The sequence below is a fragment of the Pterocles gutturalis genome, unplaced genomic scaffold (genome assembly GCF_000699245.1).
Source record: "Pterocles gutturalis isolate BGI_N339 unplaced genomic scaffold, ASM69924v1 scaffold50164, whole genome shotgun sequence".
Lineage (NCBI taxonomy): Eukaryota > Metazoa > Chordata > Aves > Pterocliformes > Pteroclidae > Pterocles > Pterocles gutturalis.
Genome location: NW_010135086.1, coordinates 1 through 17,527, shown reverse-complemented (window position 1 = coordinate 17,527; position 17,527 = coordinate 1). Strand labels below are relative to the sequence as shown.

Here is a 17,527-nt window from a genome sequence, read left to right as displayed (position 1 = left end):
CAGATAGAATTTCTAATGTCATGTAATGTAGCTAACTGATCTTGCAGCATTCCTAAGAGTTCGTTCCTGACATGTTCATACTCCTTGTTACACAACAGCTGACATTAGTCAAAGCCTAAAACTGTGTTTGTGAGGTTTGAATGTGTGATTTGATCTCACGCTTTTAGAGTTTAAACTCACTACACTTGATGAAGCGTTTGGACAATACAGCAACCCCTGTTTCTCTTTCTCAGTAAGTAACAGATGCGGGTGAAGGATCCATCAAGAGCCAACCCTGAGAAACTGAAGAGAAGCAAAAGGCCTAACAGGCCACAGGATGAGGACTCCTCAGATGACATTTCAGGTAAATATACTAAGTGATGTTTGGCCCTAAGGTTGAGGGCTTCGGTGTTGACTTATGAAAACCACAAATCAGCAGTACCATGAAATACTTTTCTTCTTTCAACCTGTAACAGAAATATCCCCAGTCAAGTGTTTATGACATGATCGGTTGTTACCCTACACAACTGCCTAAAGGGCTGAAGAGTTGGTTGATCTTCAGTGACAGCCTCTTCAGAGCAGGAGAATGGGTTCCAGTGTGCAGAAGGTCAAGCATGCGTGGCAGGAGGCTGCTTGGCTGAACAGGGAGCATCTGACTGAGCTTAGAGACAAAAAGGAAGGGCAGAGAGGGTGGAGGCAGGTTTGGGCTGCCCTTGCAGCACCCTGCATGTGCAGGGATGGGGTTAGGTAAGCCAGTCTCAGAGTTGAATCTGATGAAGTTTGTGAAGGGTAAGATTGACGGATACTGTGCCAGTAAAATGAAGGCTAGGGCAAGGGCAAACCTGCTGCCTGAGGGGGCAGAGGACCAAGAACAATGGGCATGGGAAAAGGCTGAGGAGCTCAATCCTTCCTTTGCTTCTGTCTTCACATGGAAGCTCCTCACTCAGTCCTCTCTGGTCCCTGAGCCTAGTGCAAGACTCTGGGGTTTAAGCATTGTCCAGAGCATAAGACTGAGAGCTGTTAAGTGAACTGGACATGCACAAGTCCATGGGATCAGATGGGATGTGTCTGAAGGTGCTGAGAGAGCAAGGTGATGTCATTGTGAGGCTATGCTCTGTCATCTTCATGACAACAAATTGGGGAGAGTAACTGCTATGCTAGAGGGTAGCTCTGCCATTGAGAGTCGCCTATACTGGCTGGAAAAATGGGCTGGCAGAAACTTCACAGAGTTCAACAAAGGCAAGTGGAGAGTCCGGCACCTGTGCTGAAATAACCATATGCAGTTACAGAGTGGGAATCAATGGCCTGAAAGCAGCTTTGCAGAAAGGGTCCCGGGGGTGTCCTAGTACACATGCTGAATAGAAGCAAGCCATGTGGCTTGTGCCTACTGTATGCTGGAGTGTATTGACTAGAGCGCAGGTTGAGGTATGTGATTCTTCCCATCTTTTCTGCACTTGTGAGACTTCATCTGAGTACTGTGTCTGGTTGTGGGCACCCTGGTACAAGAAAGACATGGACTTGTCAGAGTGAGTCCAGCAGTTGGTCACCCCCTCCACATGGTTAAGGAGATGGAGGACATGATGCATGAAGAGGGGCTGAAGGGAATGGGTTTGTTCAGCCAAAGGTGTGAAAGTATAGTTTCTTTGACCACCTGTAGGTGGTTATAGAGAAGGCAGAGCCAGACTCTTCTAGGAGGTCCACAATGAAAGGACTAAAGGCAACAGACAAAAGTTAGGGCGAGGAAAATTTGTTAGGTATAGGGAAATGTATTTTATTTTCACCATGGGGATGGTCAAACAAAAAACTGATTTTCCAGTGAGGTTGTGAAACCTCTGTCCTTGAAGATATTCAACACTCAGATGAACAAAGTTGTCAGCAGCCAGATCTAAATTATTTTTTGACCCTGCTTTGAATGAGGGTTTGGATAAGAAGACCTTCAGAGGTCCCGTCAAACATAGGTTATTCTGTGATGTTACAGTGGAATTTGTGCAAAAAATACGCCAAAGAACGATGGTTGATATTCATGTTCAGAACAGGCAGTTGTAGTACAGATGCGTGGGTATTTGGAAATCCTCCTTTATGGATAGGAAAGGAGGTCACTGCCTGTGTTGTTATATGCAAAAAATAGATTTATGTAGTATTTTACTGTTGACAAAAAAACCCCAACCAAACAACAAAAAAGCAGGAAATGAAGTTGGTACAAAAGTAGGCCTTGTACTTTTGTACAAACTAGCTTATCTGTTTTTAAGAGGTGGCATTTGTTGGCTTAAAAAGGATTTTCTTTATAGAAAGACTGAAATAGGTCCTTCATAAAATTCAGTTCATGAGGAGCAGCTGGCTGATTTTTCCTGTGTTAGTTCTTGGCTATTTTTTGCCTAATGCTGAAATGGTTGAAGATTCTGCTCTTTTAATGTACATGTGCTCCCTCTCATAGCTATTATTTTTAATGGATGAAAGTGAGTATGTGTCCTTTTCTCTAGGCTTAACCTGCCAGCACGTGAGCCAAGCAGTGGATGTGCATCATGTGAAGAGAGTGGTAGCTCAGAGCATCTGGTCGATATGTGCAGAATGTCTGAAGGAGAGGCGGATGAGTGATGGTGAGCCTGTGGCACCTTCAGACATATGGCTGTGTCTCAAATGTGGTTCTCAGGTAAGCATACGTTGGAAATTTACTGAGGTGGATAGGCCCTGATTTTCTAAAGCATGTGACTGGTATAGTCCCTTGTCTGTTTGGCATCTCATTACCTTCAGAGAAATAGTGTGATGTAAGTGCTTAGTTGTGAAAGTCCATGCTTCAGCTTCTCCACTGGGATGTGGCCTTACGTTCTTCTTGTCTGTTTTTTGGCAGTGTTTTGGGTTAGCTTCATGTGTTATGCTGTGCTTTGATGTCACAAGTAGTAAGTTAGGGCACTATAGCTTTCTGTCTAATTTTGAAAAGTGAAGGTTTTGTAGTTTACTTACTAATAATATAGTCTTTTCCTATCTCCCTTTTTTCCCCTTACTATATTGATGTTTCTGTTTTTAGGGATGTAGTAAGAACTCGGAAGGCCAGCATTCCCTGAAACACTTCCAAACAGCACGCACAGAACCTCATTGCATTGTTATCAACCTCAGCACGTGGATTATATGGTAAGAACGAGTATGCAGGTGTTCGCATATGGTTGTATATAAGGACTACTCATAAAGTAGTGTCTTCTCATGATAAAGAATAATTCTGACAGATAAAATGAATACTTTATGTAGAGGAAAGGCCTTAGGACTCTCAGAGGGGTCACAAATCAGTACTAAGAAGTTTGAGTCCATTGTGTTCTGTAGTGATTTGGCTGGTTATAGGAGTTTGTCCTTCCTGCTTGTTTCTGTCTGTTTATTTGCATTGAGATTATTTAAATCTATAAGTATTACAGTGAATTGGGACTGATCTATAGAAGAGCATATATGAGATGAGATAATTCAATTTTATTCCTCTTTTTTAGTGTGAAAAATTGAAACCTAGAGCTTAAGTAATTTGTGTAAGGTTGTTTGAATTTTTAGAGCTGGGAGGTGCATCCAGAGATCCTGAATTCCAGTTTGTTTCTTCTGTCTTCAGGTGTTATGAATGTAATGAAGAGCTGTCAACACATTGCAACAAAAAGGTTTTGGCTCAGATAGTTGACTTTCTTCAAAAACATGGTTCCAGGGCTGAACCAAGTAAGTTTACACAAATAATTTTATCTGGAGACATCTGTAATGTGCTATCTCTAAAAATGAGCTTTTCAGATTTTGAGTCATGTTAAACGTACAATTGAAAAATTATGTATGATGCAAGTATAATATAATTTGTAATTGCACAATTACTTCAGCAAGAAATGCCTGTCAAAACATAATGTCATTTTTTTTCTACAGTATGATTACATTTAAAAAATATTTTGGGCACAGTAGCACAGTTTTTCCAAATTTTGTCTTTAATGAAGAAAGTTTATTGTAAATAAGATGTTATCTTAAATAACATGCTATATAAATTACTGCACAAAAACTATACAGAAGCATAAATTAATTGAATTTTCCTAGGGTGGATATGTCACATCTTAAAATTTTTCAGATTTAAATTTGTTTTACACAGTTAATTAGATTTGTTTAAGTGGATTTTCTAATACTCTGTTGCTGGATGTAATGCTTTCTGTTCATTTATGTTATTGGGTTTTAATTGATAGAAAGCTCATATCTATTAATAGAAAATAGTATTAAATTATTTTCTTATGTTAGCAGCCTATTATATCTTCTCAATGTATGTAATAGTAGATGGAACTTTGTATATATGGCCCTCAACTGTCTCCTCTTGATGGTGTTGATGTCATCCCTACTCTAACACACTCGGCAGCATTTCTGGCTTGTGAGTTAGAGAGTGCATTGGATTCCAGATTTTCTTCACAAAAACCAGCTTAAGTAAACTTTCAAAACAATCAGTTGCAATTTTTAGCAGAGATAAACAACTGGTTTAAGTAAGAATGGAAAAGGATTGCCTTACTGAATTAGACTAGGTTTTCCTCTAGCTGCATGTGCATAAATCCTACTGGTTTTAAGAGCTGTTACATATTATTTGAGGGGAAAAAAATGAAGGGCCACTCAGAAATACATATTTTATATTTTGATGTAGTCACAAGTTGTGTGTTAAATTATTCAATTGTCATAAATTGATGAATTGCTACTTTTTGCATCTTTTCACTTGGAGCAATGAAAATACACTATGTGATTTCACTTTTGTTCACAGCTTCAGTTTCAAGTTTATGTATAATGAATGGGTGTTGCAGCTTGCTTGCAGAAGAAAATACTGTAGTGTTTGTTTCAGTTAATTTAATGGAAACAATTTCATTCTGTTTTCCTACTGCTGTGTAAGACTTTCTGAGTGATATGACTGTCCTTCATGGTTTAGATTCTTAATTTGTGAAATTTACAAATATCTGAAGTTTTCAGAGTATGGTGCTTAGAAGTTTTCTGTGCAATGTCTTAAATTAAGCAACTGACATTACAAACTAACCCAGGAAAAGTAAGCTTAAATTAGGCCCAGGGTTTCTTATAAATGAGGTGTTTGTAGCGGAGCAGGGCAGAATACATTTCTGCTGTATATGTATTTGTGTTTCATTTTGATAGTCTGTTTCGAAAATGCATATATTTCATTTAAGCTTTGCCTGATATAACTGGAAACTCTTTTCTATAACTGGAAACAAAATTGTATTGTTTTTGTTTAGGGCATGAACGTTTTTTCCCTTTTTTTTTCCTTTATTCTCCCCTGTTTTGTTTAAACCACTTTTCCCTTCAGTTTCTGAAGGTGGGCATTGAAATTAAAAACTAGCTGTCATCCAGCTTCAGTTTGCAGTTGTGGATTTTGTGGTAGCAGTGCATTGATCTGGCCCCTGCTTGCCCTGGTGCCTTGGAAAAGGAGGTTCATGGCAGTGATGTAAAAGGTAGAGTTGGGTGCCAGTGGTGACATCAGGTGAGTGATGTGGGCAGGGTGAGGGTCCTCCTGCAAGGGAGGTGCAGGACAGTTCTAAATCGGTGATAGACTGAGGACCCAGCATCCGGACTGTGTGTTACCAGTCTGCGGGTACGTTTTGTCCTTCAAATTCATGGGCGTGTCTGGTTTGAGTGTGAACAGTCACGCTGCCGTCCTTCAAAGCTGAGGAAGTCATGGGCAAACCTTGCAGGGTGGTCACCTTGGCAGCAAGAGGTCTCAGCATGTGGAGGGTGCTCCTGCAGAACAGTTGTGTCTACTGCTCTTTGCTGGGAAAGGGCTGAAGCTCAAGTGCAAGCTCGTATTCATGCAAAAAGTGTTTGTGTGTGTTCTTCCAGTAATGTTTTAAAGGTCAAAGTCTGCAACCCTCTCCACATGGCAGAGTATGGCCGTGCTGAGCAGTTTGGATCCTGTTCTTGAGACCTCTGGGAGCGTTGGCTCAAAAATTATTTGTTGGGTTTTCTTAAGTGGCAAGGAGAAGAAGAAAAAAGCTGTTTGCCTGGCATGGTCTGTTGCTTTGGGCCAGGCTCCTTACTCGAAGAGGCTGGGAAACAGCTGTGTATTGGTAAATAAGTGGTATGTGTGAGAGGGAATTCCCAACCTGAGTTGGCATTCTTGTTTCACTCTGATTAGTGTAATATACTTTGATAAATGTAAATGCCTTTTCTGTTTTATGTCAAATACTTTGGCTGACACACTTGGTACTTCCCCTAAAGAGATGTAACTCAAGTGAGATTTTTTTCTTTTCTTTAAATTAGACTGCCTTTAAGGATTTTTAAAAAATAAAACCTGAAATTGAAATGTAATTTATGCTGTTGTCCAGAACACAAAGGACATGAAATATAACAGTGGAAATTAACTCTACTATTGAAAACTTATCTTGGTTTTTTTAAGTGTAGCATTTTATTTCATGTTACAGTGATATTTTCAATGCAACTGTCATCCTTTAAATTATTAGTTGGCTTAGATTTTTTTAATTTTATTTTGTACATTCAACCGTTTAAAACATAAACTAATTTTAAATAAATGAAAAATAGCTTGTGAGAAACAAGTAGTGTAAAACTGACAACTAATAATCCATTTCTCACTTAAAAATCAATCTTGCTTTTTCCCCATTGTTTATCCATTTCTTCCTAAAAAAGCAGCCAAAGTGAAGACACTTAATTTTCATATCAGAATGTGTCACTGTAACAACAATTAATCTTATGTCAGGATTTCTTTCTGTTGTAACTGGTTGGCATGGTGCATCATTGAAATTCCAATAACATCGTGTAGAAATTTCTGCAGAAATGCGGTATGAACTAACATAACATATATAACTAACAGATGAGGGCTGCTAGGTTTTTTTTTCAGTTCTGGAAAGTGCAGGAGTTATTTAAAGATAAAATAATCAGCTTAAACATGTAAGGGAAGGTTATATAGATTTCCTAATTAATGCATCTTGAAAAATAAACAAAAGCAAAATGCTTGTCATTTGGTACTAATGTGGTGGAATAGTGTGGCAACAGGATCCCTGCTTTTCACTTGGCCTCTCGTAAAGATTCAACTTCACTTCAGCTGTAAAAATGTGCAAATTACATTACTACTACATGACTGACTTTTGTAATTACATTAAGCGATTGAGATAAATCCCAGTGCTGGGTTCCCAAAAGAATGCTTGCAGCTGTGTGATTTTCACATCTGATCCTATGGTTTGTTGTACCCAGCAATGCCTGCTTTTTTTTTTTTTTGCCTTCTTTTTTTTTTAGAGGAGTCTGTTTGGTTAAGAGGTCATGTTGGGCACAAGATGGAAGAATAAAGCAAGATTGCTTTCTAGGGTGTACCACCCAGAAATTTGTTTTGTGGAAAAGATTAGCAGGCCATGATGATTTTCACAGAAAGGCAGGTGCGGTATTGTCCGTGTGGCACACTTGCGAGCTTCACATGGACATAATGCACATGTAGTACACAGAAACCATGCTGAGACATTGCAATCTGTGTGTCTGCTCATTTGCTGGAGAAAATAAATTGTTTTGCCGTCCTAAAAGTGAATATTATGCATATTTTCCTTTACAGAAGCCAAATTAGACGTCGGTGGAGGTATAAGGTTGGATACTCAATTTTTTTATAGAACAGATAATTAAACTGGTTTATGTGTCCATAGAATGGGAAAGAAGAATATTTGTTCTCAAATTTTGTAGTTAAATTTATTGTTTGGAAGGTCAGGCAGAGGAAGGAGATTTTCCTAGTAAGTTCAGCTACCCAGATTTGCAAATAGGTGAAAGTTAGAAACTTGATTTCTATTTGAATGGATATCACTGCTCTAAAATAAAGATTAAAAAATATTTTTTTTATTATTTACAGTACAAGTAATAGATGTTAACTTGTGTGGAAAAACAAATAATATGATGAATAAGTTTTCAGATTTGCATTTGTCTGTGGATATTAGGAATTGACAAGGGATCGCACTGAAAAAAATAATTGTATTCTTTCATAACTGATTTTTGCTATGTGTAGTTTGGAGCTTGAAGTCATATAAGTCCATTCTATCTGACTAAAAAGAAAGTTAACTAGAAAAATAAAGCAAAATATGTTGATTCTCCAAATCTAGGATACACTTCAGCAAAAAGACATTTCTGTTGTTGGTAATAAATTTTCTTTCAAGTTTACTTACTTGTTAGGGGCTGCTGTTAATTATACATGTTGCAAAGAAATTAAAACTGAATCATTGGCAAAAAATTTTTTAGACATTGTTATTTTTATCCACGGATTCTTCCCTTTCTTGTCCACATAATTATTATGAGGTGTAGCACAAGTCACATGAGTGTAGAGGATCAAAAGTGGTGCTTGAATAGCTTGCTTCTTCACACTGTGCAGACGTGTTTTTTAGTTTATAACATTCTGGCAGAATCAGAGACGTAAAATTGCAATTTGTAATCTTTAATTTGGTAGAACTGCAACACTGTGAGAGAAACTGGACTTTTCAAACGTAGAGCTAGTGACCATTTCAGAAGAGAATCATGCTGTTTTTCTAAGGGTTAGATTCACGTTGTTGTATGGTGTTGAAAAAAAAATTTTAATTTTTTAAATAAAAAAGGAGTGCCAGACGATTTAGTAGCATTTCATAATACAGCATGATAAGAACCTGGTAAAAGAAAGGCAATCTATTAACCTTGCTTTTACTGTGAAGACCTTCAGCTGAAGTACCAGAGTTGTATTCAATAGAAAAGGCTTGACCTTGACATAAAAGTGGAACCCTTATTTCTAATTTAAAAAAAAAAAAAATTTGCATTGAAAACATGAGCAAAAGTGTTTAGTTCCCTGGCTGAAAGAAAAATTGGATTCCATTTATCTTTTTGCTTGCATACCATCTGCAGCCCCAGGCACAGCTCGGTTTCAGCAAGGGCGGTGCAGAAGTCCATGTGCGCTGCAACTGTTTGAAATACTGGCAAAACGAATTGACGGGGAAGCTGTGATAAGTTTTCCCAATGTCTTTTGCAAGTGGATGTGTCAGCACTGTGCGTGTTTGCACACCTGGTCTGGTGACTTGCTCTGATTCATGGTCTGAATCATTGTCTGTGTTAACGCTGGGCTTAGGACTCTCCCTCACACACCCATGAGGCTGGTGCTGTGCGGCTGTGGGACAGAACCGTGTTCCCTGCCTCCAGAGAGCTTACCAGACAAGACTATAGGTGAGCAGAAGTAGGTAAAAAAAAAAAAAAAGCCGAGGAAAAGAGTGGCAAGACAAGAGAGCACAGTAAGCAGGAGCTGTAGCAGGGGATCAGTCTCCGTGTGCTGGCCTCTATCCTCAGCGTCTGGGGCGAAGGGGGGTTGCTGGCCTGGGGGAGAGCAGGGAGATGGGGGGAAGCTTTGCTGAAGGTGAAGGCTGCACCTGAACACAAATACATCTGTCTGGGAGATGAAGGAGTGAGCGTTGGAGGCGGATGTCATGGTGGAAGCAGAGGCAGGTGCTGGCCCATGGTCAGAGGGGTGTGGTGGTCTGCGGGAGGGTGTCTCTGCAGCCAGGTGTGCTTTGCTGAGGGAAAAGGAGGGTGTGGCACAACCTCGGTGAGAGTTTTCCCGGTGTGACTGGGTTAGAAAGGCCACCTCTGCAATAAAACTGCAGGAGGGGTCTGACAGAGAGGCGTAGTCTGACTGTGTGAGCCCCAAAATGGTCGCAGTCGGATCTGCTGTCCCCACTGTGGAGGGACAGGCCTGCCCGGGGCTGATGGCCACAGGGCCTGAGAAGGGCAGAGAGGTTGTGGGGCAGCACATCAGCTCTCTAAAAGATGTGATTGTGAACAACAGACAGAAATCAATCTATGAATTAAATTACTTTCATGCTTTTCACCTGCCTTGCTCTTGTTAACATTTAACGAGGTCCTTTATAAACAGGTATTACTGCACGCAGCTGAATGGCTTGGAGTACTTCTTTTCTCAGAACACTGACCAGGAGCTGAAGGCCCTTGTGGATAGCGGCAGATGGCAGCCATTTCGATGGAATCCTTCTGCTGGGGTCCTTGTGTCTATCTATAGTGGCATAAAAGTAACTTTTCGTATCTGAAAACATGCATGTTAAAACATTTCAGGATTGCAAGATTGTGTTGTCAAGAGTCTATGGAACAGTTCAGTGCAAATTCACTTTAAAAAATTACATATTACCCTTTTGATTAATAACGTGCTTGTAGCCTTGGGTTAATATTGCAGAAGGACCCTCCAGCCCCAATTTCTAGAAGTATTAGCTATCATTACCAGCATCTTCTATTAAGACTGACCAACTCTTCTCATGTCAACTAAACATTCACCTTCAGGCCTGTCTGTCATTTATCACTGAGCTGGGGACACTGAGCAGAGTTAAATTAAAAACAGCTGTCCCTCCTCTGTCTTGGTATATGTCCTTAAAAATATCTGCATGGAATAAGTGAAGCAGCAGATAATGTTTGTAATGGCAAAGCAAAACTTTTCCATCAAGACTTCTTCATAGATACGAAAAACTAGTAAAATGTCATGTGGATTGTGTTTGTAAAATCTATTAAAAAATCAAGAGGCAGTAATTAAAACCTTCTGAATGAAAGGAGGTTCCTAGACTTCTGTGACAACATACAGGCCTTTTCTGAATTTACTACTACTTCTCCTTATCCCTATACTAATTATCCATCTTTGTGGCAATCGGATGTCTGGTTCTCATTTATTGTGTTTTATAATTGCGTATTCATCCAGCTCTTATTGCAAAGCTGGATGCTTCAGCTTTGTTTTCCCCCCCTTAAATAATTTATATGTAAGGTTCAGCAAATGGAACCTTGCTACTTGTGTGAAGCTGCCATTTAACCATGAAGTGAAATGCTTTTATTGAGTTTGCCCTGCAGATATGGTCCGCTGTGGCAGTGCTGTCCATATTTGGTGGCTGTGCAAGGAGAGCCAGGTGGTGCTGCAAAGCGTAGCACAGTGAAGCGTGGACAGATCTAGGTTTGACATTTGTCATCCTGTACTGCTAAAGGGAAGAGAAAAATCTGCTTTTCCATATGCTTATGCTTTAATTTTTGCCTGCAGTTTTGTCCAGATGGCCTTGTGAACATTGTTTACTTTAAGATGCTGTCCCAGATGTTTTTGAATGCCGATGGATAAATGCAACAACTGTGGTATACTAATACACAAATTATTTACACAATTGTGGCTTTTTTTCCCCCCCATTTTTAAAGATTTTTAACTATCTCTCCTCCCCAGCACTTCTCTGTATAGCATACTTTTCTGAGGGGAATAAATCTCCACTTACATTACTAAATTTCTGACAGTGAGCAGTGCTTTTGAGTTGCGGACACTTGGAGCTCCCATTCTCCTGCTAAGGTTCTTTTGGGGCTCTGCATGGGTGGACAAGTCTCAGAAACTGTAGTGTGCCCCTTGTAAGCATGTCAATTAGAAAGGTGTTGCTGCATGTAGCCCATAAAACAGTGACTGTTTCAGGGTGTGAGCAGTTCCCAAGCTGTTTGTCATTCCTTGCGTTCAAAAACACGTCTGCTTTTTTCAAGGAGAACTTGATCTCTTACTTTGCCCTTGTACTGTCTTAATTTTCCACACCAGTGGAAAGGAGAATATTTTAAAGCTGTGTAAGCAGGATTACCAAGAACATTTAAAAATGTTTTTAAACAGCAAAGCACCTCTAACTACGTTTTGACAAACTTGGATACAGTTTGGAAAAATAATTATGCCTTGATGGTTCTATAGGCTGCAGACAAACTGTTGGAAGCTTGTTGCCAGATACAATAGATATTTAATGCCTTTTTAAAAAATTTAATTATATTTTTTTCATCTTTTAAGCAATAAATTACCTAGGAGTGTACATAAAAGAACCTTTTGACATAAGCATTTCATTAACGTAAATAGGTCTGTTAGTTTTTTTCTCAAGAACAGTTTAATGAGACTTCAATGTGAAACTCATTAGAACAAATATATGAATTCATATGTCAAGACAGAGATTGCAGCATCACAGTTCTTGGCATCTATTAAGTCCATAACTCGTTTACATTGACATGCATTGTTAATCAATATTTAAGACACTGCAGATGTCAGTAATGTTCATATTTAGTCCTGCAACCATGACAATATGAAAGTTGCTAGTAGAATTTGAGGCTAAATATTGTTATCTCAAGTCTTTCCATTACCTCTAGGCTACAAGTTAATGACTGTCCAACTTTGCTGCCCCAAATCTATTTAAATAATAAGGGAAATAAGGAAATACACTGGTAGCATATTTCATTGCAGTTTTATCAAATGTTTGTTATATAAAATTAAAACAACAGCGTTGTATACATTTGGATTGTGTTGAAAATTATGCAGGCTGTGACAAAGGGAGGAGGGTGGAGGAGCAGATGTAGTATTTGGGGAAACTGATAACAACTCCCGTTTGGCTGTTGACCAAGTTGTACAGGGCAATTCAAACAGAGCACAATGATTGATAAAGACTTGCAGCATTCAAGAGGTAACTTTCGGATACCTCTCTTGAAATGCATCACAAGCAGCCTTTCTGTGGTGTTTCTAGTGTGTCTAATGAACGTACATCTTAACTGCCTATTGTTAATAAACTAACAGAGCCTGTTTTACTTTATTTATTGCTTGGGTGATTGAAGAAGTTACAGTCTTACGGGACAGTGTGATTATTGTGGAAGGTTTTGTTGGATATATGTACTTACTGAGATTTTTTTCCCAGGGGTTTAACTGCTAATGTCTCTTTTTTTTAAAGATTACATAAAGCAGCTTAGAGTGCCATCAAGGTATCTTTCCTCCTATGTTAAAAATGATAAATGTAATCCATGGAAGGACTGAATTGATTAAACTGTGCAATTATATGATAATACTAATCTATAGTTTAATTATAGGTTCATCAAAAATCATACGACTCCATGAAGAAAACAGTGAAACAAGTGAAATACTGAAAGGAAAAAGTTCTGGTAATGGTGCATCTGTTCCAGTCAAAGGAATAAATAATTTAGGAAATACGTGCTTTTTTAATGCTGTCATGCAGGTAAGATGAAAAGATCATACATCTTTCTCTTTATAGATTTCAGAAATAATTAATCTGTACAAACTGTGGACTTCAGAGGAGGTTCTGACTGTTGCCAGTCTTCGTTCTGTTTTTGAAGGTCCTTTCAAATTCTTTTCGCTCCTTGTTATCCAAGCAATATTTCCTGTTATAACAAAAAAGAATTCCTGAATCAGTAGCATTTTTCACAGTAATGAGACAAATGAAAATGTCAAGTGTTTTACACATTGCATATGTGTGTGGGTTGTACTGTAGCATATGGTTTTATTTGTAGTTCAGCATTAGGCAGTCATGAGTAACGCACAGTATTTACCATACTGGTGGGTGTGAAAAGTGGTACTTTATGCATAATGTAAATGTCTGCACCGTGCGTTGTGATGATCTTAATGCCCTACAATGGATGCAGTTACAAAAGTACTTTTACTAATGATGGGTTTTTTTCTGACCAGAATAAAAGGAATGAGCTATACCAATACACTTTTGTTGATGTTCAGTGTACAACTAATCCAACATCCTAAAAAAAGCAGCAGCCTTAGCGGGTTTTATATTGGAGCATCCTATTGCTTGTCAGTTGAGCAGAGATGTCTGTATGTCTGCAGACAGGAGTGAGCAAATGAAAGAAAACTGCTACAGAAGTGTGCTGAACTGGCACTTCTTACCTTGTGGTTATGGTGGTGATTACAAAACTCAGTCAAGAAATAGTAATTTTGTAAGGAGTAGAATTATTGCAAATTGTTCTCTGTCCATACTTAGGGAAAATTGTAGAAATCTAAGTGATCTGCAGTCAAAATTAACCAAAAATAAAGAAACAAAGCTGAGATACATTGAATTAATTTTCTCTTGAATTCAGAGAGGTTTTCACTGTGCCAAAGTCCTTATGCTTCTTGGGCCATGATGAGGGGGGCTGCAGATTTTAAGAAACAAATATTTTCTGAGGTTAATGTCCTCCTCATAAAAAACTCTAAAAATTCACAAATCTTGTTGTTCAACAAAAATAACAAAGTTATTACTGGGAAACTATTTTGGAATTACAGAAACAGAAGTAGATACAATTTTAGAAACACTTTGAGATCAATGATTTTGTTTCTTATAAGGGTGATATCTGCTTTTTCTAGTGGTCTGATTTAAACCTCAGTTGTACATTATTAAATATATCTGGTTTTGTCCATCCTTGAAGTTAGAATTTGTAACTAAAGAAAAACGTATAGCTGAAAGATCAGCATGTGTTTCTTGGTTTTATTTTTTAAAGAACTTGGCACAGACTCACATACTAAACGAACTTATGTATGAGATGAAGGAGAAAGGAACAAAGTTAAAAATCTGTCATACTTCAGACTCCCAGTTGGTAAGTATACAGCGAGAAATACAAATTTGGAGAAATGTGGGAAGAAGCTGGAGGATGGGAAAGTGCCCCTCTGTTAAAGACTTACTCTCCCATTTCTTTTTGTCTTTTAATTGTTTAGCCAGTATAAGATGTCTGTGACCTCACTCCTTTTACAAAACTAGTTATTCAGCTCTGAAGGAGGAGGAATAATCACCTCCTTTCACATTTTGTAACATTGAAGTAGCAAATAATCCCTGACCTTAAGAAAGAGTGGCTGGCTTTTTTTTTTTGTTTCCCGTTTAATTTCTTCAATATGCATGTAAAATACAAGAAATAGTATTTTTGGTTCTAGAAAGTGTTCACGAAATACTTTGTTCCAGTTTGTCTCAGATCTTCATTGATGAGGCTTGTAAAATTTATTACGTGCTTCACGTGCCAGAGGATTAAACTGAGAAGCAAAACTTCAGTGAGGACCAAATTTCTTGTCCTCATGCTCACTGGAGGCATGTGGGAGACTCCTGTTGTTATTATCAAAAGTATATGCTGCTCTTCCCAGTCATGTCTTAGAGACTTGTTTTTTTTAATATGTTTTTGGCAATAAAGATACCTTTATAAAGATAAAAATACCTTTTTCCCTGAGCTAGCTAAAGAAAGCAACTTACAGAGGACTTTTTTTTTCCCTTTTTTTTCTTTTTCTGCTGTTTGCTGGGAGCTGGTGGCAGTGAGGGTTGAGGGGTGGGATTCTGTTTGAGATGTCGCTGAAATAATAATTTCTTTATGTTGCTGTTGGTGATGTTTGTGGCTTCTCCAGGGAAGAACAGTGTGAAATTCATTGCATTGTTGTCTGTATTACCTCCAGTGGCAGTTCTGAGCAGCAACACGTTTCACAAAGTTATCCTGAGCCACAGTGGAGGTCTGGAGCTTGTTTGTGCCCAGAGGCTTAGAAAGGCAGTGGTATGTTGGCTTACGCTTGATGTGAAACTTGCACAGCCATAGGTTGAAAGATTTTGTTGTTGTTGTTTAATAACAGTGCTTACACTATAAATAAGATCTTTGGAGCAAAGACTGTGTTTTCTGTTCTTTGTATGTCAGTGCAGGATTAAAGGGCTACAGTAGTGCAGCTATTAGGAATGTGGAAACTCCTAGCTTCCTGATTGGTGAAGGGCATTTTTGCACCTTTTGATAGTGTATATAATGCAAATACTTTATATTTTTGTGCATCCGTTGCATTTAGGTTTTGTGTGGATCTGCTTTCTGGACGAGGCACCCTCTCTAGTTGTTCATCCAGCAGTTGTAATCTGTTTCTGTGAGAGTCAGGCGAGCTGGTAGGAAGCACTGTGGTCACGTATGAACCTGGGAGCATGTTAGGGAGACCTGTCTCTCTGCGGCTGTTGAGACACCTGTGGCATGTAAGCAGTGCAGGAGAGTCTCCTGCTCTAAGAGTGGCTTGGGTGGCTGCTGGCCAGTCCCTTCCAGCCCCGGGACCTGCTGGCTGGGGCGAGTCTTGCACCAGGAGGGGCTGTGCAGGATGCACCCTGGGCCTGTCCCCTGCCAACATAGCGGACCTGTGGGGTCTGCTGTTGCCTCCTGCGGTGAACCACTGCCAGTGCCTTCCTGGCATCTGGTTCCTGGAGGAACAGAGTATGTTTCTGTGGCTGTTGGATGTGTGGAAATTTCAGTGTGCGACTCACAGATCAGAGAAGCTGGCCACTACTTCCCTAAGGTTGAGTAGACAGAGTGCCACTGAGCTCCATCTTCTGCCAGGAGAAGGTCACCTGTGTTGTCTCTCCAAGTGAATTTCATTGCACGTGGGAGTAAGAGTGATGCAGGTAGTACAGGAGGTAGTCTGTTTTTGTGAGAATTAGACTGGCTTATTGATATACCTGTTTCCAAAACCATTCGTTACCGAACAATTTGCTTGACAAGAGTTGTTCAGTTTTGCAACTACTACTGCTTAAATGATAAGCCTTCTCTTCAACTATTTCAATCATGTAATTTACAGTCACTGTAAGACTGAAAGTTACATTGTTCTTTGTCATAAATATACTAACTTGAAGTAAGTCTTGTGTGTCATTAACTTTGAAATTTGATGTGCAATTTCCCTTTCCTTTGAAGGATCCATTGGTGGTAAACCTCTCCAGCCCAGGACCTTTGACTTCAGCAATGTTCTTGTTCCTTCACAGCATGAGGGAGGCAGGAAAAGGTCCTCTTTCTCCCAAAGTGCTGTTCAGCCAGCTTTGTCAAAAGTATGTATTGTCAGTATCTTTTACTTCTTTATTTTTCATTTCCAGTGATATGTTTCTAAGTGTGCCACATCTGTTTTCCTTTCTAAGGTGCCCTTAGATTTTTACTGGGCAGTCCAGAAAAAATTATCTTTGTGTTTTAAAGTTGTAGGGCTCATTGTTGCTCTCCAGGGTTGTACCTGTTCTTCATTAAATGTATGGCCCAGTCCACAACCACTAACTTTCAATGGGCTTTGAACCGAATGTGAAAGCACAGAAGAGGCATGGTAAAACTGAAGAAAATATACTTACCTTTCACGATTTGTTGTATATTAGCATAAAGCTGTGCTAATACTGCAAAGTGTATGTAGGTATTTTGAAAAAAAGTGTAAGCTTTTAGATGGGAAGCCTCTGCTACGATGTCTGACCTTGGCATCAATTCAAGATTAAAAAGGGTCTAACAAGTAGGGACTTGAAGCAGTACTGAAATGGCATATGGCTCCAGATTGCAAAGAGCTTGCAAGCCCTAAAGAAACTCCTGTTTCTTGGCATGGAAAATGTTTACAGTGGTGCTTTGTAGGTACCTTCAATTATGATGCAAACAATCTTGCTTTTTAAAACACCTGTAGAAGACCTATTTAAAAGTTCATGCAAATAGTTAAATATTGACTTTATAAGTAAAAGAAGCTGTAGAGGCAGACTAGTTGGAGGATGATGTAGCTGAGTCTCACATTTTAAAAGATTAATAATGCATGTCAATTTATTTGCTACAGTATTATTGTATGGAATTGTAAGTGTTCTGCAGCAAAAGAGTTAGGAGGAAAGTTGCAGCTTCCTAGCATGGCATTCCAGGGCAACCTTACTATGCAAGCATGGGTTTAAAATATGGCATAACGAAACAAAAGCTTTTAGACTAGAGAACGGACAATTTATTTCTGATAAAGAAATCAGTTATTATTATCCTCAAAATTCAACTTCAGAATCACAGAATGTTAGAG

The 17,527-nt window shown here is 39.0% G+C and overlaps 1 protein-coding gene across 1 annotated transcript; it reads left to right on the top strand.

The window, feature by feature from the left end:
* Positions 1-228: 228 nt before the first annotated feature.
* LOC104467840 (ubiquitin carboxyl-terminal hydrolase 45-like) lies at positions 229-13,247 on the top strand. Its single transcript, XM_010081777.1, has 5 exons — positions 229-343; positions 2,460-2,629; positions 3,005-3,108; positions 3,566-3,666; positions 12,820-13,247. The coding sequence occupies exons 1-5, from the start codon at positions 244-246 to the stop codon at positions 12,972-12,974; spliced, it is 630 nt and encodes a 209-aa protein (XP_010080079.1). The 5' UTR covers positions 229-243; the 3' UTR covers positions 12,975-13,247.
* The last annotated feature ends 4,280 nt before the right edge of the window (positions 13,248-17,527 follow it).

Bases quoted from the DNA above. Each gene is read 5' to 3' on its own strand.
- LOC104467840 (XM_010081777.1), top strand. From the start codon at position 244: ATGCGGGTGAAGGATCCATCAAGAGCCAACCCTGAGAAACTGAAGAGA. The intron at 2,630-3,004 runs GTAAGCATACGT...TTCTGTTTTTAG, and splicing joins GTCTCAAATGTGGTTCTCAG to GGATGTAGTAAGAACTCGGA. The intron at 3,667-12,819 runs GTAAGTTTACAC...GTTTAATTATAG, and splicing joins TGGTTCCAGGGCTGAACCAA to GTTCATCAAAAATCATACGA.